The 25,454-nt window shown below is 38.8% G+C and overlaps 2 protein-coding genes across 6 annotated transcripts; both read left to right on the forward strand.

Moving 5' to 3' along the window:
- The first annotated feature begins 331 nt into the window (after positions 1-331).
- LOC114718602 (chromatin structure-remodeling complex protein SYD) lies at positions 332-20,549 on the forward strand. 3 transcript variants are annotated; one of them, XM_028903969.1, is made up of 35 exons: positions 332-492; positions 1,330-1,444; positions 1,665-1,726; positions 2,062-2,150; positions 2,241-2,672; positions 3,083-3,240; positions 4,885-5,051; positions 5,137-5,201; positions 5,295-5,650; positions 5,717-6,062; positions 6,179-6,354; positions 6,516-6,613; positions 6,694-6,879; positions 7,036-7,216; positions 7,299-7,493; positions 7,572-7,615; positions 7,819-7,875; positions 8,482-8,578; positions 8,888-9,060; positions 9,145-9,358; positions 9,571-9,696; positions 9,814-9,903; positions 10,766-10,882; positions 11,049-11,129; positions 11,514-11,621; positions 11,936-12,105; positions 12,728-12,806; positions 12,895-12,969; positions 13,448-13,545; positions 13,664-13,771; positions 14,561-14,618; positions 14,693-14,920; positions 15,461-16,685; positions 16,772-20,387; positions 20,468-20,549. In XM_028903969.1, the coding sequence occupies exons 2-35, from the start codon at positions 1,340-1,342 to the stop codon at positions 20,523-20,525; spliced, it is 9,438 nt and encodes a 3,145-aa protein (XP_028759802.1). In that variant the 5' UTR covers positions 332-492; positions 1,330-1,339; the 3' UTR covers positions 20,526-20,549. The 3 variants fall into 3 exon arrangements, with proteins under 3 accessions (XP_028759802.1, XP_028759800.1, XP_028759801.1); XM_028903967.1 differs by having other exon boundaries at positions 5,295-6,062; XM_028903968.1 differs by having other exon boundaries at positions 5,295-6,032.
- LOC114718604 (uncharacterized) lies at positions 20,526-24,050 on the forward strand. 3 transcript variants are annotated; one of them, XM_028903970.1, is made up of 7 exons: positions 20,526-20,725; positions 20,799-21,059; positions 21,144-21,407; positions 21,484-21,732; positions 21,813-21,983; positions 22,059-22,139; positions 22,576-24,050. In XM_028903970.1, exons 1-7 carry the CDS (start codon positions 20,534-20,536, stop codon positions 23,797-23,799), a joined length of 2,442 nt encoding a protein of 813 aa, XP_028759803.1. In that variant the 5' UTR covers positions 20,526-20,533; the 3' UTR covers positions 23,800-24,050. The 3 variants fall into 3 exon arrangements, with proteins under 3 accessions (XP_028759803.1, XP_028759806.1, XP_028759804.1); XM_028903973.1 differs by having other exon boundaries at positions 21,144-21,305; positions 21,628-21,732; XM_028903971.1 differs by having other exon boundaries at positions 20,829-21,059.
- Positions 24,051-25,454: the final 1,404 nt, after the last annotated feature.

Consider the following 25,454-nt stretch of genomic DNA (forward strand, 5'->3'; position numbering starts at 1 on the left):
TGAAGTTGTCAAGGGTCCCTATCTGCGTTTTACAATTCCAAGGTCTTTTTTTGCAATTTTCCCTTATTTTTATCTGATTAATAATAATTATGTACTTAATATATATTTTCTAGTAAATAAAATTTAAATAAATTAGATCATGGAAGCTGATTACGATCAGGACCCGCCGCACCGCTTTTGTTGGCGTATCCTTAATTATTAAGTCTTAGTTTAATTTTTACATTTTCATGAGCTCTAATAAGCCCCCGGCCATCGATGGGGCCAAAAAAAATAAAGAGCGCCCCGTCATCAGACTCCGCGCGTGTTAAATTCACAATTCCCGCACAAAGGCTCACACCACGCACGTACCGGACCAGAGACCTTGTTTGCGGGTCTCATTCTGGGAAAGGTCGGTTCTTTTTTCCGTCGCGAGCTAGGCTTTCAGGGGCGAGTTCTCTATGTAGCTGACCCCGCTTCACTTCTCGGAGTGTCATAGCCTCGATCTCCGATCAGGTAATTCTTAAATGACCCACCTGAATTTCTGGCTACTGACAGTGTTCTTGCGTTTCCAATTGTGTCTTTCACGCTAGGACTCCTCTAGAAACCACCTCCGTCAAATTTCACCTTTTGGAGACTCGAGTCAGTCGTTTTTTCTGGAGTTTTCATGGGTTTGATTTTTCCTTGCTAACTACGGAACGCAGCTTGGAGAGTCGCAGCTGGTTCAGCCGGCATTCCCTCCCTGTATTTGCCGTAACATGGCTTCTTGTGTACTTAAACTAAGTTTGCGCGATTTTCTGCGTTAAGAGTAATGATGATGTGGTATTGCGGGCATAAAGATACAGAGGCATAATTTTCCCTTTTTCTTTTGGGTGGTTTTGGAATAGAAAGGAACACGAGTTTTGTATATGTTGATAAATTGGCGTATAAATATATAAATTTTGGTTTTGAAAAGTGTAAGATAGGGTACAAATGAGAAAGTGAGAGCTGTCTTGGTAAATTTTCGGTTCATATTCCGGAATTAAAGCATTCGCACAGTTTCATGCATGTCTTGATTAATGCCCCCGCCTTTTTACCCTGTTGGTTTTGTGGGATTATTTAGATAGCTGGAACGAACGCACATATGCTACCCAATAAGATACGTAGGCTGACAAACAAGGTCTGCTGGGTTTATGTGGTTGCTGTTGAAAATGTGAAGTTCATTGCAGTCTGCATCACTATAATCATTCTCTGCATCGAGTTTGGAGATACCATTGTTGTGAATATTGATTATTCTTTGGAATTATTTAAAAATGCAAGCAATTCATAGTTTATTTTGATCTGATAATGTTGGTTATTGCTTGCATACTGCAGCTTAAATGATATGGCGTCCTCACATAATGTTGAGTTGGAGGCAGCGAAGTTTCTGCACAAACTCATCCAGGATTCAAAAGATGAGCCAGCCAAGTTGGCTACTAAACTCTATGTGGTGCGTTCTGTTTTCTCTTGAATAAAAATCTGTGGTTTTTTCTTTTTAATTTATTCAAAAAAAAAAATCCTCATATACAACTAAATCTGCTTGTAATTGACTTCTTTTTATGTGCTTCTCAGATGATCTGTGGCCTTTTTTTTAAAAAAATATTTATTAAAAAATTCCGTACATACAATTAATTGTGCTTGTGATTGACTTATTTTTATGTGCTTCTCAGATACTTCAACACATGAAATCAAGTGGAAAGGAACATTCAATGCCGTATCAAGTGATATCAAGGTAACTATGGCAACTACCATTCTAATGCGTGCGTAGTTATTGAATTGTTGACCCCTTTTTCTTTTCATTTTGATTTTTGCTAACCATGCTCCTTTTTTTGGGGCACGAGGGCCTTCTTACCCAATAGACTTGTAACTCTACCCATAGATATTGATGTTGCCCTTGTTGCAATTTGATATTTCTAGCAAAGTTTATATTTTCTTGTCCTAGGCACTGGGCCTGTATTGTTTTGCCTATTTTAATCCTTCTCATTCTCCACACTCAGTAAAGTTCTTTTACCTGCTAAATAAAATCTTTTAATGCATTTTCCTTCTATTTAATCTTGTCTTTTATAGGGCAATGGAGACTGTTATAAATCAGCATGGCCTTGATATTGAAGCATTGAAGTCTTCGCGCCTTCCCTTAACTGGTGGAGCCCAAATAGGTAGATATATGACAGTGGGTTCTCAAGATAGAATATTGATCATTCCCTATCATAGGTTTTCATATCATTATTGTTATTGTTTTTGTATAGGATCTTCACAGGCAGTAGGTGTTCCAAAGGATTCTAGAGTGGGCTTGACCGAACATGATATGTCCAAAATGGAACCATTTGCTTCTAACCGGCCACCGGTTGCCCCAAGTAGTGGAGCTCCTGATTATTATCAGGGATCTGTGGCTCAGAGGAGTAGTCAGTCTTTTGATCAAGAAAGTCCTTCTAGTTTGGACTCAAGGTCTGCAAACTCACAGTCACAAGACAGACGTGATACTGCTAACTGGGAAAAGCAGGGGAGTCAAAAGGATGGTAAGAAAGCTGCAACAAAGAGAAAGAGGGGAGATACATCCTCACCTGTGGAACCACATGTTGATGGTCCTTCTCAACTTGATTCGCGGAATACTGTTGTTAATGCTAGGAAGGGGAAAATGACAAAAGCTGAACCATCAGATGGCCTTCCAGTTAAAAGTGGTGAGCAGACTAACTTTAACATGGTTTCAAGTAGTGGTGCAATGGATCTTTTCATAGCTCTGTCTAGTAGCGTGAAAACATTGCAGCCACAGGGTCATTGTATATTGGAATGTACAAGTGGCAAAATTTGAAGAAAGAGGATGCATTTAACGTTGATTATCCAATGACATCTTTATATGGAGATTTTATGCTCACTCTGGTTCTTATGTCAGTCTTGGCTTTTCATGAGTTATATTCAAGCTCTTGGATGCATTTTACTTCATTAATATGTCTGCAAATGTCAAACTAGGACAATAAGGATTTGGGAACATATCAGTTCTGCTTACATTTTGATGTTAACAAGGAAAAGCTACAATTTTGGAATTTTTGCATCTTATTATTTATGGAGTCATTTTCTTGCTGGATTCCAGGTGCGTATGGCAAGGCTCATGGAGGGATGGCAGTTGCTACTGGTGCATATCCATTGGCAGAAACAGCTTTTTCAAGTCCAATGCAGTATGGTGGTGGTGGTCTTGAGCATGATGGGGGCAGCGCAGCTACTTTAGCTGATGCACATAAAGTGGCACAGGTGCTTAATGCTGCTTTCTAGTCCTTAAATTTTTTATTTCCATATAATGCATTTGTTTGCCTGTTCACCTTGTGTAGTCACCTGGTCTGAGATTTTTGATGGAGGCTAATTTCATGAGGCATATGTACTATTACAGTTGTGAAGTTGATGGGATGCCCCTTCTCAGTATTAATTTAATTTAAAACTAAAAAAGACTGTATTGTATTTTGTAGATGGTTGCACAATAGTGTTCTCTGGAAGTTGAAAATGCTTTCATACTATTATTAATTTTAATATTAACTTCATCAGAAACGACTGAGAATGGTAGAGCTGATTGGTTCTTTGTAGGGTTTTGACCCCCAGTAAAATAATGAAAATTTTTCATTGTACCTATAACGGTGAAAACCACTGTTATGTCCCCTTTTCACAATTATTTATCCAGAATATTTTTTTTACTATAAAAAGAATTTATTGATGCGGAGAAGATGTAGAAAGAAGGAGAATTTCATCAAGACAGAAAATGATGTTGGGAAACCATGGCATTTTATTTAGAAAAGACTTTCAAATTTGGTGGGTAAATCCATTGCTCTCCAAATGGCAAAATAAAAAGTGCTAGGCTACATTACAACCACAATACAAAAATAGATGGCCTTTTGTTTCAAAGTATTTATGTGTCTAAATGTGAGGAAACAGCCTTATGAAGCCAGGCACTGTTGATCTAGAAGGATATATTTGAACACTAATTGTTGGTGCTATTTGGCTATTACACTTAGTAAGGTGTTCATTTTCGTTATCTAGTGTTCTGGTAGAAGAGCAGTCTCCTTTTGCTCACTCTCCTGCTGGAGAGCGGGAAAGTCTATGGCTATGTATATTGTCTAGCCCTCACATGTTGCCACTAATTTAGCCATTTCAGCTCTTGGGAGAGATTGATTATTCTTTCTAGCGGATAGCATCTGATTCCATTAGAGATTGTGAACAAAAATAAAATCTTTGGTGTGTTCTCTAAATGCTTAATATTTGTTTTTTTTTTTTCATGTGATTCTGATACTAGAGCCTCAATGATTGAGTGTGAAGATTTTGATCCTTACTACTCCCCCTTTTTTAGTTAAATTAAATTTCAGCACATTGCATGGTGGGCTTAAGTTTTATCTAGGCTTATAAACCAAACGGTGTATGTCAAAGGCCATGATAAATGATAAAGATACTAGTAATACGATTCATGGGTCATCTCCTAATTGTGAAAATATTGGGTGAAGTGGTCCTTGATGGCAAATCCTAGCTGTTTGGGAGCTAGATTGATCAGCTTAGAAGAGAGGTTACATTAACTTTTATTTCTTGTTATGCTCAAATTTTTGCCTTCTGGTTCGCCCCTTTATTTTCTCTACTTTATATATATATATATATATATATATATATAGACACTGTGCAATGGTCATCTAACTCTGATAGACTTGGTGACAACTTAATGATTATATATGAATAGTTAATATTTATTCTGCTTGAAGCCAATAGGCCTGGTTTAGCCGTGAGGAGTCAGGTTATTTATACTAGGCCTTAAGTTCAAACTTTTGTGGGCCCCCCAAGAATATTCTGCTTTTTGCTATCTATGAATCTTACTTAAATATGAGCCAACCTGATTGCTTGACCTGATAATTTAATTGGTAGATTGGAAGGCAAAACAGTGCCACAGAATCAGCTATGCCAAGACAAAGTGGTCCTCCGAGAGACACTGGAAAATTGCCTTTTTCTGGACCTGCATCATCTTCCACACCATTTAGAGAACAACAGTTAAAGCAGCTTCGAGCTCAGTGCCTTGTTTTTCTAGCATTCAGGTAGATATGTTCTACCAACACTTTTTAGGTGTGACTTGAATTATCTCTGAAAGTGGCTTGATAAAAATCGTTGTTTAATGGGCAGAAATGGTTTGCCACCAAAGAAATTACATCTTGAGATTGCATTGGGAACCACTTTTTCTAGAGAAGGTTAGTGATATCTAGTTTTTTTATTTGTTTTTTTGGTCAAAAAATTAAAAGGTCTTCTTCAACTAACTGGTGTGCAATGAGGTGGCAATACAGATGGTTCCCGCAAAGAGCTGATTGACCAGAAAGGAAAATCACAGTCTTCGAATGAACCCAATAGTGCATCTGGAATGATGATGCCTTTTGGAGGCCTAAACAATATGAGACAAACTGATAAAAACCCTACTCTGTCGTCTCCTGCGGGAAAGATTCTGGAGGCTGATTCATTTTCAAAGGGGGTTGAGAGCCCAAATGTGATGGAGGACAAAGGTAACCTGCATTCTGATGTCCATGCACTTTTAGAAGAAAGGAAGCATCTGCTATCCTTAAAGAAAGGAGAAGTTGAACGACAGATTCAAGAAAGAGTGGCTGCACAAGCGTTTTCAAACCCAACATTTCAGCAGCACGATTCTGTGAGCGGAAGGGGTTCTTTGGTTGTTAATAATCATTTGGATGATGTTGACAATAGCAATATGCAGTTTGGAAGGTCTAACCAGACATCTACTGTCATGGGTCTGAATAAGCCTGTGAACCCTGATGGCATTAACTGGTCTGGATTTGTCAGTCACAATGACACTCTGAAGGGACCTCTACAGGTGCCTGCTGTTCAGCACGAGTTGCCAGTTGAGAGAAGAGAGAATATTCCTAGTCATTTTCAAAATATTGGTAATAATAATGGTGGACCTCGGAATCATAGTTCTGTTAGTCACTTGCCTTCTTATTCCTTAAAGGAGCACTGGAAACCTGTGCCAGGAACTGACAGCGATCCTCAGGGAGTGACCATGTTGAAGGATGGTAATGTTATGACAAAACATGTTTCTATGGGTGAGAATCATGTGCAATAGAATTGCGTACCTGGAACCAAATTTTTTGTTGCTTTCCTACTTTATTTCTATGCATATTTCTCAGGTGTTCTGATTTTCAAAAGAAATTACTTGCAGAGCAAGAAGGGAATGAGAGGTTTGCATCAGCTGAAATGCCAGCATCTCCAAGATATACAATGTCGGAGAAATGGATTATGGATCAGCATAAGAGGAGGCTTCTAATTGAGCAAAATTGGGTACGAAAACAGCAAAAGACAAGGCAAAAAATTGTTTCATGTTATGACAAGCTAAAGGTTTGTTTTAACTGTTTCTCTCTTAGTAGCTCAATTTTGATATGTTTCTGTGTTCATGTGATTTATTATTTGTGCTCTGCTACACTGCAATTGTAGATAGTTTTGTTATTACCTAATGCCGTTTTGTTTCCATGGCCTGTACATAAATCCCTCTGATGCAGGAAAATGTGAACTCATCTGAAGATATATCTGCTAAGACAAAGAGTGTTATAGAGCTGAAAAAACTTCAACTATTGGATCTCCAGCGTCGTCTTCGAAGGTTTTTTTCTTTTTTTCTTTCTTGTATTGAAGACTTCAAAATACTTGTAGTTTGACAATGTAATTTTCCCTCTTGGGCAGTGGTTTCTTGAATGATTTTTTCAAACCGATTACATCTGAGATGGACCATTTGAAGTCAATTAAGAAACATAGGCATGGTAGGAGGATTAAGCAACTTGAAAGGTTTGAGCAGAAAATGAAGGAAGAGCGTCAGAAGAGAATTCGAGAGAGGCAGAAGGAGTTTTTCAGTGAGATTGAAGTTCACAAGTATGTGCTCTTCTTACCCATTTCTGCTGTTTCTTTTTTACTTCTAGTGCATTCTTAGTAGATAGGTACACATGTTAGTTGAATTTATATACAAATTTCTCTTTTTCCCTGCCATTCTTCCTCACTTGGTATGCTGCTTTGTTTCTTGAATTGTAGGGAAAGGCTAGATGATGCATTCAAAATCAAGAGAGAAAGGTGGAAGGGTTTCAATAGATATGTGAAGGAGTTCCATAAAAGAAAGGAAAGAATTCATCGAGAGAAGATTGATAGAATTCAGAGGGAAAAGATTAATTTGTTGAAAATAAATGATGTGGAGGGCTATCTGCGAATGGTGCAGGTGGGTTTTTGTGGTTACCCTTTTTGCTGAAGCGTTCATATTTAGAACTTTTGGCTAATATAATCTTAAATGATGGCACTAGGATGCAAAATCAGATCGGGTAAAGCAACTTCTTAAAGAGACCGAGAAGTATCTTCAAAAGCTTGGATCAAAGCTTCAAGAGGCAAAGACTGTAGCTGGTCGTTTTGAGCATGATGTTGATGAGGCAGGAAATGGAAGTGTGTTTGAGAAAAATGAGACAACTCTTGAAAATGAGGATGAAAGTGATCAGGCAAAGGCAAGTCCTTCCAACCAACCACTTCCTTAAGTTTATATGATAGAACATGGAACTCATATATTGCAATTTCTTTTTCAGCATTATTTGGAAAGCAATGAGAAGTATTATATGATGGCCCACAGGTGATACTTCTACCCTGTTATCTTCAAAGATTGATCTTCTTGAGCTCTTTGCTAATAACTTTATTCTGTTGTGAAGAATGTCTTTCTGAAATTACTTACATCTGTCATCTTTTTAGCCCATTGATCTATAAATGTTGTCCTGAATTTTCTTATATGTAGTTTTAGTTCTATTTCTCTGTTGTAAACAAATTTTTTTTGTGCAGTATAAAGGAGAGCATTGCTGAGCAGCCATCTTCTCTGCAGGGTGGAAAATTGAGGGAGTAAGTGAAGTTTCCTCCTTTTTATAGTTTATGAATTCTAGTAGATTCATGTGTATGTTTTATTATGGGGATTGAAATTTGACTGCATTTTATTGAACGGTGGAGAAGCTTCTTTTGTTTGTTGTCATGGTGATGTTTTTGTGGGTTGGATTACCATGCTGATCCACAAAATCTGAAGTGCCCCGCCCTTTTTTTAAATGTGGTCCCTTTCATCACATGCCCTACATGCCAGTAGATTTCACTTGGACATCTTCCTTTATTCCTTTTCTAGTGCCTGGGGGGCCCAAAGTTCATGTTAATAAAGTAAATTCACACAAATGGTCGGTGAATGATGAGGTTCACCCCTAAAACTATTGGGAACTAGTCACAAACTTTTAATCTGTAAAGACCAAATTGAAAATTCATTGATGATTGACAGGGTAATTTAACATTTGTTGAACTAATTTGGCCCTGCTTTTGTGGGTAAGGCAGGGAGATTAATTCTCTCTGCATGTTCTCTGGCTTATTTTCTCTCTTTTTTAATTATTTTTATTTAACCTTGTTTGATGTTTGGTAAGGAGGGAGTTTAGGTTGACATTGCTTTTGATTGTGATTTTTATGCTCCAGGTACCAAATGAATGGCCTGAGGTGGTTGGTTTCGCTATACAACAATCATTTGAATGGAATACTTGCCGATGAAATGGGACTGGGTAAAACTGTTCAGGTATGCTGTAGTTCTGTTCAAGTGGGAAAGTCGTTTTGGGAGCTAGATTCCTGTTTTTCACTGTATGCTTAATGTCTATTATTTAATACTATGTTTTCCTGCTTGGTAATTTCTCTTAGTTAGATTTTTTGATATTCTATGAAAGAGTAGCTATAGAGTATCAGTGCATGTTTGGTCCTGCATCAACAGGGCTAAAACTACTCACCTGAAGATGGCAGAAGCTACTTTCTGTTGTAGATGGGAGCATTATTGGACCTTAAAATTTAAACTTATACTCTGCCAGATCCTGATCATGTTTCACTTGTCTAGGTTATTGCTCTGATTTGCTACCTGATGGAAACCAAAAATGATAGAGGACCTTTTCTTGTGGTTGTTCCCTCTTCAGTTCTACCTGGTTGGGAGTCGGAAATTAATTTTTGGGCTCCAGGTGTTCATAAAATTGTCTACTCTGGACCTCCAGAGGAGCGTCGGCGGTTATTCAAGTAATGGAATGATAGATAACAACCTCTTGCTTGTTTGAAATTGTGTTTTGCTATATGATTCTGAGATTTTTATTCATACTGTAGGGAAAGGATTGTTCACCAGAAATTTAATGTACTATTGACAACATACGAGTATCTAATGAACAAGCATGATAGGCCTAAGCTGAGCAAAATACATTGGCACTATGTAATAATTGATGAAGGGCACCGAATAAAGAATGCTTCTTGCAAGTTGAATGCTGACTTGAAACACTATCAAAGCTCTCATCGGTTGTTGTTAACTGGAACACCATTGCAGGTTTCCCTCTCTTTTCCCCTCCCTCTTTGTACCTTTGGCTCCGGTATTGATCTTTGCTGGTGATGCATGATCATTCTCTCTTTAAAATTTTCTTTGCATTTGCTTCTTTCTCTGAATGACAGAGTTCTGCTGAATCTGCTGACTTTTGCTTTGTCTTTTTGCTTTGTTGCCATGATACTGATGTTGAATGTGTGTGCTCTTCTCACATACAGAACAATCTTGAGGAATTGTGGGCACTGCTTAATTTCCTGTTACCTAACATATTTAATTCATCAGAGGACTTTTCTCAATGGTTCAATAAACCATTTCAGAGTAATGGAGACAGTTCACCTGATGAGGTAAGATTTGGATCGGTATTAACATTAAAATTTTTCCTTGATATATTGATGCTGCCCTGTGCACAAGTTAAAGACCCAACTTTTGCAATGTTCATGTTGTTGTCTTTTGTTAATAAGGCTTTACTGTCTGAGGAGGAGAATCTCTTGATCATAAACCGTCTACATCAAGTTCTGAGGCCATTTGTACTTCGCAGGCTAAAACATAAGGTGCTCATTCTCATTAGTTGTTTCTATCCATGGTCTTGAGTTCTCTTTGTACTTTAATTGCAGCTTGATATAACTGATAAATTTCTGTGGCTTGTGATTCATGAACATCATGAATTTCTCATAATGAATAATTAATTTTTATCATGATTATAAAAGTATAGTTCTGCATATATTTGCTTTGTAATTGAATTTGTCCACCACTATCCATGTCAACTACGTTTGTGGAGGAACATTATGTTTTTAACCGGCTTGAGCCACATGCTTACTATGACAATCATTCTCTATGTTCTCCTCTGATGTTGTGGTACGTGCTATCAAGATGAATTTTTAATAATGAGCTGCCTGAGAGTAATGCTAGATATTTCATTTTCCATAAAATGAATGACTAATGTTTAACAAAATTATGAGTAGTGTCCTTGTATGACATAACTTATACTCATGTCATGTGCTGTATTTTTTTTTCTGCTTGATTATAAAAGAAAGATTCTGAGTGGCGTCCTTTTATGATATAGATATAACTTTTTTCTGGGGCCAAAAATGATATAGATATAACTTATTTTTGCGTCATCTGCTGCATTTTCCTTGGATTTAGACATCTAAGTTGAGACTTAAAAACTGTATTTGTCTATCTTGTAGTAATTTTATCTGGACTTCATTATTATATGTTTATTATTTTTTAGTTCTATCATACTTTCAGTTGTAATGAGCTGCCTGTACATTAATATTTTCCTTACTTGATTTGACTTATGAGGACATAAATGTAGAACATTTGAATTTGAAATTGTCCTTGTCCATCTTTCTGTCATCATATCTTGAAATTGTTATCTTTTGTTAATTATCATGCCTTTCCACCCTACTATAGGTTGAAAATGAGCTGCCTGAAAAGATTGAGAGACTGGTAAGATGTGAGGCTTCTGCATATCAGAAACTTCTAATGAAGCGGGTGGAAGAGAATCTTGGTTCTATTGGCGCTTCAAAGGTGTCCTTTCTATCTGTGTTGAATGCTGTCTCATTCCTTTAGTGGAAATGGACTTATTTGCCCCTTATTTTCCTCTCATTTTTTCTTTTATATACGTGCACGTATATGTGCATGTGTAATTTAATTTATTGGGTTTTGGGGTCTAATTGGAAGCCTCAATTGTTAGGCTCGATCGGTACACAATTCTGTTATGGAGCTCCGTAATATTTGCAACCATCCTTATCTGAGCCAACTGCATGCTGAGGAGGTAAGCTTTTATCTTTCTTAGAAGATGGGATAGGAAAACAATAATTTTACTGTGACATTGAAAGATTGGGGAGCATTTGGTGCTCTTCAAAGGTGTTGTGCTTAAGCTTCTCTTCCTTATTGAGCTGGTAAACCGGATAAAAAAACTTTAAATACTCTGATCAAAAGTGTCCTCTCTAGGTTTGCCCTTAGTTTTTCTGCTATTATGATCTGAGAGTATAGAGCTCTTTGCATAGGTTATACCCTGTACTCTATTCAATCTCTGATTATTTCCTTCACCCTTTCCATCTATCTGATTATTTTGGTGGAAGGTCAAGGTCCATGGGATGGGATTCTATGTTGATTTCTTGTTGTATGATTAAGCTGTGACTCTTGCCTTCTGTAGGTGGATAACTATATACCCAAGCATTATCTGCCCCCAATTGTAAGACTTTGTGGGAAGCTTGAAATGTTGGACCGATTATTACCAAAGTTGAAGGCCACAGATCATAGGGTATGAAAGACGCCATATTACTAGGTTACTGCAATTAGCTTTTATCTATGATACTTACAAGCTGTAAATATGATGTTTTTTATTTTTTGTACTGACAAACTGCAATTAACTCTAGTAGTGTTTCTTTGTTACTTGTGTCTTGTTCCTCAAGATTCTAATGGTGAGATTTAGCTTGTTAGTTTCCACTTCAGATGCTTTATGTGCTTGAAATAGTCTCCCCCCCCCCTGCATTTAGTGATGTACCTTAAGCATCACTTACCTTCATTTGGGACATTTCAATAATGTTTGATTTTATTCTATCAATACCTTTACAGGTTCTTTTCTTTTCAACAATGACTAGGCTTCTTGATGTTATGGAGGAATACTTAACGGTAAAACAGTATCGTTATCTTCGATTGGATGGACATACATCTGGGAGTGACCGTGGTGCCCTAATTGATTTGTTTAACCAACCTGGCTCTCCATTCTTTATATTCTTGCTCAGGTAATTCTAATGTTTACTACAGTATTGTTTGTGACAGTGAAAGAGGGTAAGAAATCATTGTTATTGACATTTAGTTTTAGTCTGCTGGTTGTCATCTGTTTGTAGTTAAACCATCACTTGGCACACCTGGTACGTCTTGTTCTGTGTCAAAACCCCAGAATTTTTACCGCCCCTAATTTTTATATCTGTGAATCAATCAAAGATCACTGCCAGATTGAGTTTTCAGCAACCCCAGAAAAAGCAGCATGCTTGCCCGCTATGAGATCTAATAGCTAAATATAAAAAGTCTGATGTTAAGGGCTTGGATGACAGGTGTAAATAAAACAAATGAAAACCCATTGCCCTTACGGAATGAAAAAAATATGACATTGTTATGAAAATCCATTGTGGAAGTAAAATATGAAGTAATTACTTCTAAATCAGCTGTTTTAATGTGGGTGGGCATCTATGGTGACTGTTACGGAATGGAAGATAAAATCTTTTATTGTATTCATGTAATTTTTCTTAGAAGTCACCCCACAAAAAAATGTTAACAATTTAGGTCCTAATTCTCTGGAAGTTCTTCTGTATTCTCATTTCCAAGTAGCTTCAGTATGCTGACATGCACGTATGTTTTATAAAGCATTCGAGCTGGTGGTGTTGGAGTGAATCTTCAAGCTGCTGACACGGTGATCATATTTGACACTGACTGGAATCCACAGGCAATGAAATTTCTGTTATGTGCTTTTGGATTGCTTAGTTTTTGTTGCTGATATACTAAGGTCTTCTTATTTATTGGTATATTATCAGGTTGATTTGCAAGCACAGGCAAGAGCTCATAGAATTGGTCAAAAGAGGGATGTTCTCGTTCTGCGCTTCGAAACAGTCAGTATTTGTTTATTTGTATATTGCATCAATCATGTACTGAGAAGTGACAACGGATAAAGTGAATCTACTGCATTCTTGAGCCCCGTAGGCTAATGATTCTCATAGGTTTTTCTTTTAGATGCGTATCTTATCCTCCTCCCTCTCATTTTCTTTCTTCCTTTCTAAGAACGAAAGTGCTTTCTTTATTAGTAAGCTTTGTAGAAGCAAACTGCATGCCCTGTACAGTGTTGATATGAAGCTGGAATATGCTTTTTAGACCGTGTAGAAAGTATTCTTGCTGTCACTGTTTTCTATCAGTGTATGGCATGTATGATTAAATTTAGTGTCTTCTTTTGAATAATGATGTACTGTGCATAGAAAACAACCCTACCTGTCATCCTGTTCAATTTTGAATAATTATCTTTGCAACATCAGCTTTGATTTGTTATTTGTCATATGGACATATGTTTGATAAAGTATTTTCCTATATAATAAGGTTCAAACTGTTGAAGAACAAGTTAGAGCTGCTGCTGAGCACAAACTAGGTGTTGCCAATCAGAGCATTACTGCTGGGTTTTTTGACAACAACACGAGGTTTTCATGATATTAATTCAATTTAGTTGTTCACGATGATATAAATTTAACTCCAATTCAGTTGTTCACAATGATATAGATTTAACTTCTAATTTACCCTGCCTATTGTTTACCTCAGTGCTGAAGATCGACGAGAATACTTGGAGTCCCTCCTACGTGAGTGTAAGAAAGAGGAAGCGGCACCAGTATTAGATGATGATGCTCTAAATGATCTCTTGGCTCGGAGGTATTTTTTTATCTTAATGCTTTCACCACCTGGCTGTCTTTCCATTGCCTGGCACATCCCATTCTGATTATGAATTGCATTCTAGGAGTTTCTCCTCTCTACTTTAGCACAAGAGTGATGAGAACAGTTACTGTGTTATTGAGAAGTGCCGTTTGATCATGGTGACTCTAGATGTAAGAATAGGTGTGATGTTGTTGTATATTTTGCTGTCATATGTATTGTACGTGTTTTGGCATGCCCGATGAGATAGCTAAGAGAGGTGTTAAGTCCCACACTGGGGTAGTGAGATGCTTAAGAGCTCTTATCAGTATGGAAACTTTACTTTCTTAATATACTGGTTTTCTGAGAAAGGATCTCCTCCAGAGTTGTGACATAAATCTTAGAAAAATTACATTGGAGTCTTTAAAAAAAATAAGTCATTTGAAGCAACTCCCCCCTTCTTGCATCAATGACCGCATTGGAATCACAATTGGATAAAATGAGGGGAACGTAAACTGATATTGATCCACTCCAAATTATGGGGCCTCTGCATAGTGTCTTGTCATTTGAACATCTCTTCTTCCCTAAACCCGATCTAAATCCTACTTAATATCATTTAAATCTTATTTATCCAATTTATATCATATTTAAATATTTTTTTATCTGTTATTATAGTTACATAACATATTGCATTTATATCATGCATTTACGTTGTGCCTTTTACCCTTGAACCCTTCTCCTTCTATGCTAATTTCATGTCCAATGAAAGTCGAAAGAAATTTGACAAAGATCATGTGCCTTTGTGGGCAGTGAAATGGAGTTGGATATATTTGAGGCTGTTGACAAAAAGAGGAGGGAAGAAGAAATGGTATGCGATCAAGTGAATTTCTGTCTTTTTCTTGTATGGATTATCTTACAGTAGCTCTAAATCAATTGTTTCAGACTACATGGAAGAAATTGATGTTTGGCCAGGCAGCTGATAGTTCTGACCTTATAATTCCCCTTCCACCTCGTCTTGTAACTGATGATGACTTGAAAAATTTCTATGAAGCAATGAAGATATATGATGTACCTAAGGGTGCAATAGTTCCTAGTGGAGTAAAGCGGAAAAGTGAATATCTTGGGGGCCTTGATACTCAACAGTATGGGAGGGGAAAACGTGCCAGAGAGGTTTGTCTACTGTATGATCTTTTGGTTCTTCCTGTGCAATTGTTTATATGGCTGTAGATGTGTATCTAAACTGCTTATGTACATGAGTCTGGTTCTAAGTTTCTTTATGAATGTACTTACCAGAATTAGGGAGCCTTCTCTTGGTCCTAATTGTAAGAGACTAACTATCCATGACTACCTTATTTATTAAAAAGTTCTCCTTATGTCCTTCTTTAAATATAAATTGGCTTTATGAGGGTCATCAAATATTTTGTAAGTTCACATTTAATTGCGGCATTTTTTGGAAAAAAATTACACTTTGTGACGTACATTTTTGGTACACTATGAAATGAGTCTTACATTTAGGACCGGAGGAGTATTTGTGAAGAGTAAATGTTTCAACTAATTTTTTTGATCTTCATGATTTAGTTATTTGTTTCTTGTTCAAAGGACTGAAGGGAGTAAATGGGAAATTGGATCAAGGAATGCTTATTTAGATCCTTGTGTGTTCAGTATGGTGTCCTAATGTTGAGCTTTTCACCTTGTATGTTATTCTTGTAGGTGCGTTCTTATGAAGAGCAATGGACAGAAGAGGAGTTTGAGAAGATGTGTCAGGTTGAATCTCCAGGATCACCCAAAGTAAAAGAAGAAGTAGTAGAAACAAGTGGCCCAGCAAATTCTTCCAACTCAGTTGCAGCTACTTCTAACATTGAACCTGAAGCCATCCCTCCTTCGGTCCCAAGTCTGCCACCTGTGGAGATTGTTCCCGTACAGCAAACCAAAGAGATAACTCCTCCAGCTAAACGAGGTAGAGGAAGGCCAAAAAGGATAACATCAGATAAGTCACCGGCTGCTGTGGTTTCTCTGGCACCTCCTGCAGCTATTGGAGTGGATAAGCAGTTACAAAGAGGGACTTTGTCTGCGCCTTCAACATCTTCTAGTCCCCAGTCATCTGAAGCTGTAGGGACAATTGGACCCATGCAGCACTCTGATTCTGGAATTGCTCCCACCTCACAGGTTGCCGTTCCTTTACCAACAGCTGTTCCTGAGAAGCAATCCACTGCTGCTGCTGTCTCTGTGCCAATTCAAGCAAGAGGACAAGGGCGGAAAACTCAAAGTGGAGGTGAAGCACCCAGACGCAGAGGGAAGAAGCTGGCTGTGGTGTCATCTCCTGTATCTGGTGGTTCTGGTGGTCCTGATTCAAAGTTAAATGAACAGCTAGAGGATAAAGCCACAAACTCATCTGTAGACCAAGCTTTTTCCCAGAGTGGAACTGTTACCAGCAATGCTACAATACAGCATCCAAATATTGTATCAGCTTCTACATCTTTAGACAGTGGAAAGGATCATTTGGGTGCTGGAATTTCTCTGAATAGTCAGGTACCTACATCTCTGCCCTCTGCTGCTACTGCGCCTCAAACTGCCCCTACTTTTCCCAGTGTTCCTACACAGAACAAGGGTCAAAGTCGGAAGTCACAAAGTGGAGGAGGAGCTCCCAGGCGCAGGGGAAAGAAACAGGAGTCTGTATTGCCTGTTGTTCCTGACACATCAGGTCAGAAGGAGTTGCATATAAATTCTAGTCTACAGGTTTCATCAGGCAGTGCACTGGGTGAAAAAGGTGTCGATGTGAAAAGCTTGACGGAGGATGTTGTTCAAGAATCGAAAGGTGTTATTCAGGAGCAGGTATCACTGAACCCTGGTGATCATGATTTAAAACTCTCAGAAAAATCGGATGATTTGGCCAAGCAGACAGTGACTTCACCATCTAATATTACTAAAACTCCAGGTGAATGTGCAGTGGTTTTTATTACAACTTCTAATTTATATCAGCAACGACTATCTAGTAACTCAAGGTATGTTCTTCTTGTACAGGGTCAGAGTTGCAGAATTCCAATGTTCATGATTCTGCTTCAGTGGCTAAAGGGAGTTCTTCGCAATTCACTTCATCCGACATTAAAATTAGTGATAATTCAGGGAATGAAACTGTGCTTGCCCCAACTTTACCTCTTACTGCGGTCACAAAGGACCAGACAGTTGATGGCAGAACACAACAACCAGTGGAAACTTCTAAACCTGCCCCTTCAAACATTGATTCTCCAGCCAGTTCCATAGCTGGTAGTGCAACTATGGAAAGCATTGGTAAATCTTCGGATCATATGGATGCAAAGGTTGCTTCCAGTGTCCCATCAAGCATTTCTTGCTCTCCCCCTCTGGGCTCTGAATCTTCTCATCCTTGCCCATTACCATCTGAATCTGTGCCGGTCAAAAGGCAAGGTCGTAAAACTCAAAATAGAGCAGACCCACCACGACGCAGGGGGAAAAGACAAGCTTCAGCTTTACCTGTTCCCAGTGCTCCGGCTGTTCAGGATCCTAAATTGAGTCAGCTTTCCCATAACTCCCCTGGGGACAAAGCCGCTTCTATAGCAAGTCATGGAGGTGAGGTCCAGGAATGGACAAATGCTAATCAATCTCAGCAATTCCAGATTCATTTGCCCAGTGGTACAGCTGTTCCAGATTCAAAAAGGAAAGAGAGAGCCTTCAATTTTTCCCAAAACAAGCAGCAGAGAGGTTCATCATCAAGGGGTGATGGTGCTTCTGGATCCCCAGACAAGGTTGCTGCTACTGGCCGAATTCAGAATGTGAATGATGTTGCTCGTGTGATGAAGGAAGTTTTCTCTGGAACTTGCTTGGCAAAGCCTAAAGCACATGATTCTGTTGGGATTGAAGATAAGAACAGCCCAATTATTGGTGCAACGACTAAAACTGCAGTGGAAGAATTGAATAACCAGAGCTGTGACAATAAACAGTGTTCTGATATGCCAACTTCTGGAGCAACAAGTGTAACTCCGGTGCTTTCTGTAGACAAGCATGAAAAACTGTCAGAGGAGGTATTAAAGGCTCAAAATCCTGAGGACGAAATGAATTCTGAGATACCAACTTCTGAAGCAACGGGTTTTACTTCAGTTGTTCCAGTAAATGGGAATGAAAAACATTCAGGAACATCATCTGATTCAAAAGCAGTTGTGAATGAGATTATGACTGTCAGTGAACCTGAAATCCGTGCCAGTGATTTTAGTCAAAAGGAACAGATTCAGAATTGCATTGAATCCTCAAGCACTCAGATTGAGGCTGGGGCTCAGCATGATGCCAGTTCACTTAATGCTGCGCAAGAGAATGTTAGTTTAAACAGTCTTTCTGCTGCTTTACAGAAGTCTGCAGGTTCCTCACCTCTAGAAGTTGGTGGCACTGGATGTGGAACAATTCCCCTGGAAACTGATAATTCTAGTAATAATGCTGTTGCTAGTCAGGCTGGCACCTTTAATCTGGATTGTTCAGCCACAGCAGAACGTTCGGGTATTGCTGAAAATACTTCTGATAAATTGAGCCCTAATGCTAAAAATCCTTCTTCACCTCTTGCTTCGTGTCATGGCGGCGGCTCTAGGTTCGTGTCCCAGCCTGAAGCTGTGGGAGGCCAATCCGAGTTGATCCCATCTAGTCCTGCAGCAACCCCTCATTCAAGGACGATGGAGGTTTCTGGTATGTCTGAACATGGTGAAATTAATTCTGAAAAGGAAACTGATTATTCTTTACCAGTGTCTGCTGAGCTCTCTCTTGATGACTCTAAAACTTCCATATCTGCCAACATTGATGATAGTAATAGTGGAGAGCCAATAGTCCAGAGCTCGCTTCCTGCCTCTTCGGATTCGCTGGAGCCTGAGATGAAGATTACAATTGAAGATAATTCTCAAAATGCATTAGAACCTTATAGTAAACAGAGTTCCAAATCACCTGAAATGGAAGGTTTTGGAAGTCCCAGACCTTTTCTTGCTGATCTGAAGCCTTCAGATTCTGATAACTTTGATGTGAATAATTCTAATAAGTTAGAAGAATCTTTAGTGCAATCTGAAACTATCAAATGTTATGTTGATGCCAGTGTGAAAAGTCCACCGAGTTCTCCAAAAGTCATTGATGATGAAGCTGCTCCTACGTCATCCACTGATGGTTTCAATTTGCATGAGACTCAACCTTTGGAGGGCCACTTAGAACCCTTCTGTGAGGAAAAAGTGGAGGAATGGGATGACAAATGTGAGCAGTTGCAAGCAGTTGTTGCCAATCCTACCAATAGTGACATGGAAACAGATACATTTGACAGTAAAAGAATTAATGTTTCTCCGGTCAAGGAAATTGTGCCTGAGAACGCATCAAGCATAGATATGTCGTCTTCTTTTGTTAATGAGGAAGAAAAACTTAAAGACCATGCCCATGAGGATCCTATTGATACGGCAATGGTGTCACAGCCTTCAGGGTTGGAAGCTGCTGTTGATGATTCTGTGGTTGTTTTTCAGGATGGTGATCTTCCCAAGAGTACAACGTCTAGTAAAAAAACTGAGGAAGAGAAATTACAATCGTCTGTGTCAGAAGATATAGTGAATGATTCTGTGGGTGTTTCTCAGGTTGGGGATATTGTGGCTGACATTACATCTGACTCTGCAGTTCTGCCCTCATCATCCTTGGTGCAAGAGGAAAATAGGACATCATCTGAAATGAATCTAGTGAAGGATTCAGAACCTTTGGAAGAGTCAATGGAGGAGGATTTGCACAACAGCTCTGTAGCTCCGGAGGAAACAAAAGTTTCGATAGCTGATACTAATGTTCAGATGGACTCATCTGATGGTCATGTATTGCATGAAGATTGTAAGATTTCACAAGAAGATTTAAATGTTTCTTCTTCCTGTTTGATGGAAAATAAAGAAAAATTAGCAGGTTCTATCACAGGTATCCAATCAAGCAGTGTATTACCATTGGATGAATTAAAGGATTCTAAAATTGAGGCGGGCAGTGGAAATATTACTCAGGATGGTGATGCTCTTTCTGGAGATGAAACATCAATGAACTTGTGTTTGCCTTCGTCTCTCATGGGGAGTAAGGAAGAGAGGGTTGCTTGTTTGTCTGATGATGGTTCTCAAGCTTCAACTCTAGGGTTACCAAAGTGCTCTGATACTCTAGGTGATAAAAAGGAAGTTTCTCAGGTTGATGTAGTTGAAACTGTGATAGATTCTATTCCTTCACAAGTGAAAGATAAAGAACAAGAAGTTGTATCATTTGATAATAATTCAGTTGTGAGATCTGTCTCCCATGAGGGTATGGATGGCTCGAAGGTGGATCAGAGTAATTACAATGCTAGTTTGCAAGCTGGTGATATTTTGCCACAAAATGCAGGGTTAGAAATCAATATAATGCCTTCAGTGAAAGAAGTAAAAGATTTTAAGCTTGAAATTTGTGATGAAAAGGAGGCCTCTAAGTCTCTGGATGTTGATCCAGAACAAGATGCTTTCAAAATGATGGATGCCCCTTCATCTTCCTTGTTGACGAATGAGGATAAGATTGCTGCGTCTTCTAATCAGGTTCCTCAGTGCAGCAGTCCACCAATGCCAGAGGAGTCGAGAAACTTGTCAACTCTGGATGAGAGTTACAGGGAAGCCCTGAGGTAGGTTCTTGAGCATCTATTAGGCATATTTGCTTTGCCTCGTTGTCCCTCTAATTTGCATTATGATTTGATACCTGCAGTGTTCTACACCAACTACATCACCTCAACGGAAACCAGATTACGTTGAGGCTGAGATGAGCAATGAAATGGAGATAGATCAGGTTACTGGGCTTGATCCAGAGAAACATGCGCCTCAAAACTTGAATGTGTCTTCCTTGGATATGATGCAAGATAAGACTGATGCCCCTTATCATAAAGGTCAACTCTCCGATGCACTGGGTGGTGGGGAACTAAAAGATCGTCTGGATGGTGGAAAGAGTCAAAGACATGCTGCTGAGGTATGTCGGTACCTATAAGTGTATAGGCCTAGCAACTATTGCTTCACTTTCTTCAATAAATTCATTTCTGCAGGGTTCCGTTACAAAACCATCACAAGTGCAGGAATCAGGCCTCCGCAATTCTAAGATAGAGGATCAACCAGAATCATCTCAGGTTGCCGGAACTAATCCCGAGAAGTCTTTCGGAAATGCAGATGTACCTTCTCCTTCCTTAGGGGCTGAGGAAAGTGAGAATGATTTCTCATCTGGTAAGAGTCCTCTTTGCGGTTCAGTAGAAACACGTGAACCTGAAGATAGTTTGATTGACGAAGAGAATTGTGGGGATGCCATTGTGGTAAGCCATCCTGCATCCATTGGGTATTGGCATATGTGGCACAGCACTTATCCCTTAATTTACTTCATGAATTTATTTCTGCAGGGTCACATGATGATTCCTTTACTGCCCCAAGAATCACAAAATACTAGAGTTGAAATGGCTGATAAACCTGAAAAACCTGAATTGATAAATGATGATGTGCTTCCCGTGAAGATTGAGGAAAGTAAGAAAGATTATGGGCTTCCTATGGAGATTGAGGAAAGTAAGAAGGATGTGTCATATGATCAGGAGCCTCCATGCAGTCCAGTAGCAGTGGTGGAGCCAAAAGGCTTGACTGGAGAGGGGAATAGAAGGGATGCGACTGCAGTAAGCCATTTTGCACCTATTTGCTAGTAGCATATCCCTTCTTTTACCCCTTTACTTAATGACTTCATTTATTCAGGATCTTGTTACAAATCCGTTACCCCCCCAGGAGTTATGTTATTCTGGAGCTGAAATGGATGATCAAATGGAACTAACTCATGTTGCTGGAAATAAGCCAGAAAAACTTGAATTGAGAAACATGGAAGTACCTTCATCTTCCATGGAGATTGATGGGTCAAATGATAAGGAACCTCCCAGCACTTCTCTAACACCAAGGGAATCTAAAAGCTGGGTGACAGGAGAAGAGCAGTGTAGGGATGCCACTATGGTACGCTGTTTTGCACTTATGGCCCATTAGTATTTTGGCATGGTTATTATCCATATAACTTGATGAATTCATTTTGGCAGGCTCCCATTACTGATCCATCAGTAGCCCAGGAAATGGACATACCTTCATCTTCCATGGCGACTGAGCATGTTGATGTACCATATGATATGGGACCTCCTTGCAGCTCAGAAGCGCCAGGGAAACCAGAAGCTGGTCTGACAGGAGAGGAGACATGTGGGGATGCTACTATGGTAAGCTATATTTCACCTATTGGTTATTAGCATACATGTCACGGTAATGATACCTCCATAAATTCATCTTTGTAGGCTCTCAGTGATGATCCGTTACCACCCCAGCAATCAAGTAATTCTGAAGCTGAGATGGGTGAAAAAAGGAATGAGTCACTGGTAAGTTATTCTTTGGACTTCGTCCTGATGTCAAGTATTAAAGGTCAGTAGATTTATAATTGTACTGTACCAGTGCAAGTCCAAGTATTGTGTCTGAATAGTAAGCTTAAATGCATTCATTTTAAGATTATTGAGTGAGAGGCATTCATCTATGTAAAACCATATTATCCCAGTTCAAGGGTTCATCTACTAGTGGAGAGCAAAGCAAATTAAATATAAGCATTTCTCTGACTTGGTACATATTCACTTGTCTGCAATAGCATTCCTCCTCGCAAAATTCAGAATGCACTTTTACATTACTTTTTACACGTATAGAATTACATGTTCGAAATCAGTAAATTAGGCAAATGGGAGATGACTTATCTGTCAAATTTGGTTATGTGATTCGTGATTTCCTTGAATTCTAATTTGTGACTCCCATCTATGTGCAATGAAGGTTGGCGTAATACCTGTTGGTGATGATACATTGAGGTGTGAAGCTTTGACTTTGACCATCACTACAGGAGAGGGGCAAAAAGAGTTGGAGGCCTTATCTGAGAAGGTTCCAGTAGGCACTTCGGAAGTACAACATGATATGAAGGATAAGGCAGATATTATTGAAAGCTGCGCAGCAGAGATGGGAAATGCATCAGGAACTCCATGTCCCTCAGCCTCAGGTGAAAAAGATGGGTGCTTATCTGAGAAGGGTGTAAATTACTGTGCAGTGGGGATGGAGGTGTCAAAAGGATCTAATGCTGATATTGGAAAGGATTTCACAAATGGTTGTTCTGATGTGCTAGCTCCAGAATCAATGGGTGGGGGTTCACCTCCACAGCCTTCATCAGCAGAGGGTAATCATGTAGAGAGCTTGGAAAGTGATGAAGTGATCAACAACAGTCCTGTCCAACCAGAAAATGTGTTGAAGGAATCTGAAGGTGATATAACTGATGGAAATCCTGTTACTGAAGTTAATCTGGATATGCTAGCATCAGCATCGACAGACAGGGTTTTGTCTCCGTGTTCAGCTGCAGAGGGTGATCAAGTGAACTCAGATGTTGATGTTACAAACAATGCTGATCATTTCATGCTAGAGAATGCATCAGCAGAATCTAAAGCAGATACTACTGATGGAAAGGATGTTACTGAGGGTTTTGCGGACGTGCTAGCAACAGTGTCAGTAGACCACGCATCCCCTCCATCTTCCCCGGCAACAGAGGGTTACCGTGTGGGAAGTTCAGAAACTGATGTTGCAAACATTGGCAATGATGGCAAGCAAGAAAATGCATTAGAAGACATGGACCAACCTTGTTCTTCTGCAGCAGAGGGTGAAATCGAAGAAAGAATGTCTGAGAAAGATCTCACTGCCGGCACAGGTGTCCAGCAGGAATCAGAAGAACACACAGTGACTGGGGATGGAAGGGGTACTGTACCGGATTTGGAGGTTGTAAACACTGAAGCACCAGACAACAGGATTCCATCTTCGCACCCTTCCCCAGCAGTGGAGGGTGATAATAATGCGCAGAGCTTGCCTGAGAAAGAGCTGGCTGAGAGTTCAGTGGCATCAGAGGTAAAAGAACATGAAACTGACTTGGAGGGTGATAATGATGCACAGAGCTTGCCTGAGAAAGAGCTGGCGGAGAGTTCAGGGGTATCAGAAGTAAAAGAACATGAAGCTGACTAATTACAATGTGTGGGTGTATATATCTCTAGAAGTTGTGCACAGATATGTCGTATCTTGTCAAAAGCGGAAGATCTAGCATTTACCGAGTAATTTCATTTGCCTGTAGTTATTAATGTAGGAATGAGTTCACATGTATACTGGCAGTCATCGTCTGTCAGATGTAAAGGGTCTATAATTTCTCCGAGGATCTTGTTCAAAATAATAGCATTACTAAAGTTAATGACAGTGTTCTGAAAGGAATTATGATCCTAGTAGCACCCTGGATATGCTGGAAATTGGATTATGACGTGGAAAGCCTAATAAATGATTCGGATGCAGAATAAGAGAAAAACGAGAGTTCAGTTTGAGAAATTATCGCTTTTCAGTCTCCAAGTTTTCTTGAAGTAAACTATCATCGGCTGTTTGTAGGAGCTCAAAGAATGAGAAACGTAGGGCATGCAGTAAAACGAAAACGTAATCTAAATAAGACTTCGAAAATATTGATTTCAATTTCTTGTTAGGTTCAAGAGGTGTCAATTCTTTTTCGGCGAAATAACAAGTGTGCATAATTTCAAAGATATTTCATCGAAGACGAGTGTTTTTTGTTTCTGAATTCCTACGAAAGATTTGTATATTATTAAAAAAATGAAAATAAAGGAAGGAATTCAAAAAAAAAAAAAAAAAAGAAGAAGCTTGAATAAGCACGAGCACAAGTTTCAGGCTTGCGCAGTATTTGGAAGTTTTAAAGAAAAATTCAAAAAAAAAAAGAATACCTTTAAAATTTTAAACTATATTAAAGTATAACAAGTAAGATTGATTTGAAATTTTGTAATTTAAAAATATTTTTTGAGATTCTCTCAAATTTTAGACTATTATTTGAGAGAATTATTTAAAAGAGTAAAATATCCTTGAATGGCCTCCCAATCATTTTTCAAGCCATCATAAACTCATTTTTCCTACCCTAAAATCAATATTGATTTTGGACTTCAATAATTGATAATACCATAATTATAACCAATATAATTTTACTTAATCATTCGTTCTCCTAATAAACTTCTCAATAATATAGCATTCCATCTCTATTCCACTCCACCTCGTTAAACCGTCACGTCGCACTTCAATTTAGACTTCAAAAGTTGAAACACATTAGATACGCCCTGATTTATACTCTTATTCACACACATATGTACAGGCGTGCTGAGTTTACCTAGTAACAGCCCAACTGCCCAAGAGATACTTAGGAACATTTATTTTCAGTTTTTAGTAAGGGTTAAGGTGTCACCTCGAAATATTTTTTCAGATACATTCAACACTTTAAAATATTTTACAGTCCATCAGTATTTTAAAATATTTTTTAGTAGTACCTAACATCCTGGAGTATTTTTTTGGTCTTAGTGCCGGGTACACCCAAAAATATCTTTGAGTATTGAACGTACCTAAAAAAATATTTTGAAATATTCGATGCACCAAAAAACATTTTATGATACTGGATGCATCTAAAAAATATTTTTAGGGTGCTGGTTGCGGGCCTGTTTGGCAAATGGCCAAAACCATGGTTTGGGAGGGGGAATCAGTAAACCACAGTTTTGGGTTTAAAATCATAGTTTTAAAAGAAGTGAATTCATTTTGATATGGTTCAAATTGGAAAGTATGATTGTGCTTGTCAGAGTAGATCC

The sequence above is a fragment of the Neltuma alba genome, unplaced genomic scaffold (genome assembly GCF_004799145.2).
Source record: "Neltuma alba isolate B1F8T4 unplaced genomic scaffold, ASM479914v2 tig00011854_pilon, whole genome shotgun sequence".
Lineage (NCBI taxonomy): Eukaryota > Viridiplantae > Streptophyta > Magnoliopsida > Fabales > Fabaceae > Neltuma > Neltuma alba.

What these genes read in the sequence shown, in the direction of transcription:
- LOC114718602 (XM_028903967.1), top strand. Translation starts at nt 1,340, where the DNA reads ATGGCGTCCTCACATAATGTTGAGTTGGAGGCAGCGAAGTTTCTGCAC. An exon ending in ATGCACATAAAGTGGCACAG is followed by an intron (nt 3,241 to 4,884) that starts GTGCTTAATGCT and finishes TTTAATTGGTAG; the next exon opens with ATTGGAAGGCAAAACAGTGC. An exon ending in CTCCAGCGTCGTCTTCGAAG is followed by an intron (nt 6,614 to 6,693) that starts GTTTTTTTCTTT and finishes CCTCTTGGGCAG; the next exon opens with TGGTTTCTTGAATGATTTTT.
- LOC114718604 (XM_028903970.1), top strand. Translation starts at nt 20,534, where the DNA reads ATGGAGATAGATCAGGTTACTGGGCTTGATCCAGAGAAACATGCGCCT. An exon ending in GTCAAAGACATGCTGCTGAG is followed by an intron (nt 20,726 to 20,798) that starts GTATGTCGGTAC and finishes TCATTTCTGCAG; the next exon opens with GGTTCCGTTACAAAACCATC. An exon ending in AGTGTAGGGATGCCACTATG is followed by an intron (nt 21,733 to 21,812) that starts GTACGCTGTTTT and finishes TCATTTTGGCAG; the next exon opens with GCTCCCATTACTGATCCATC.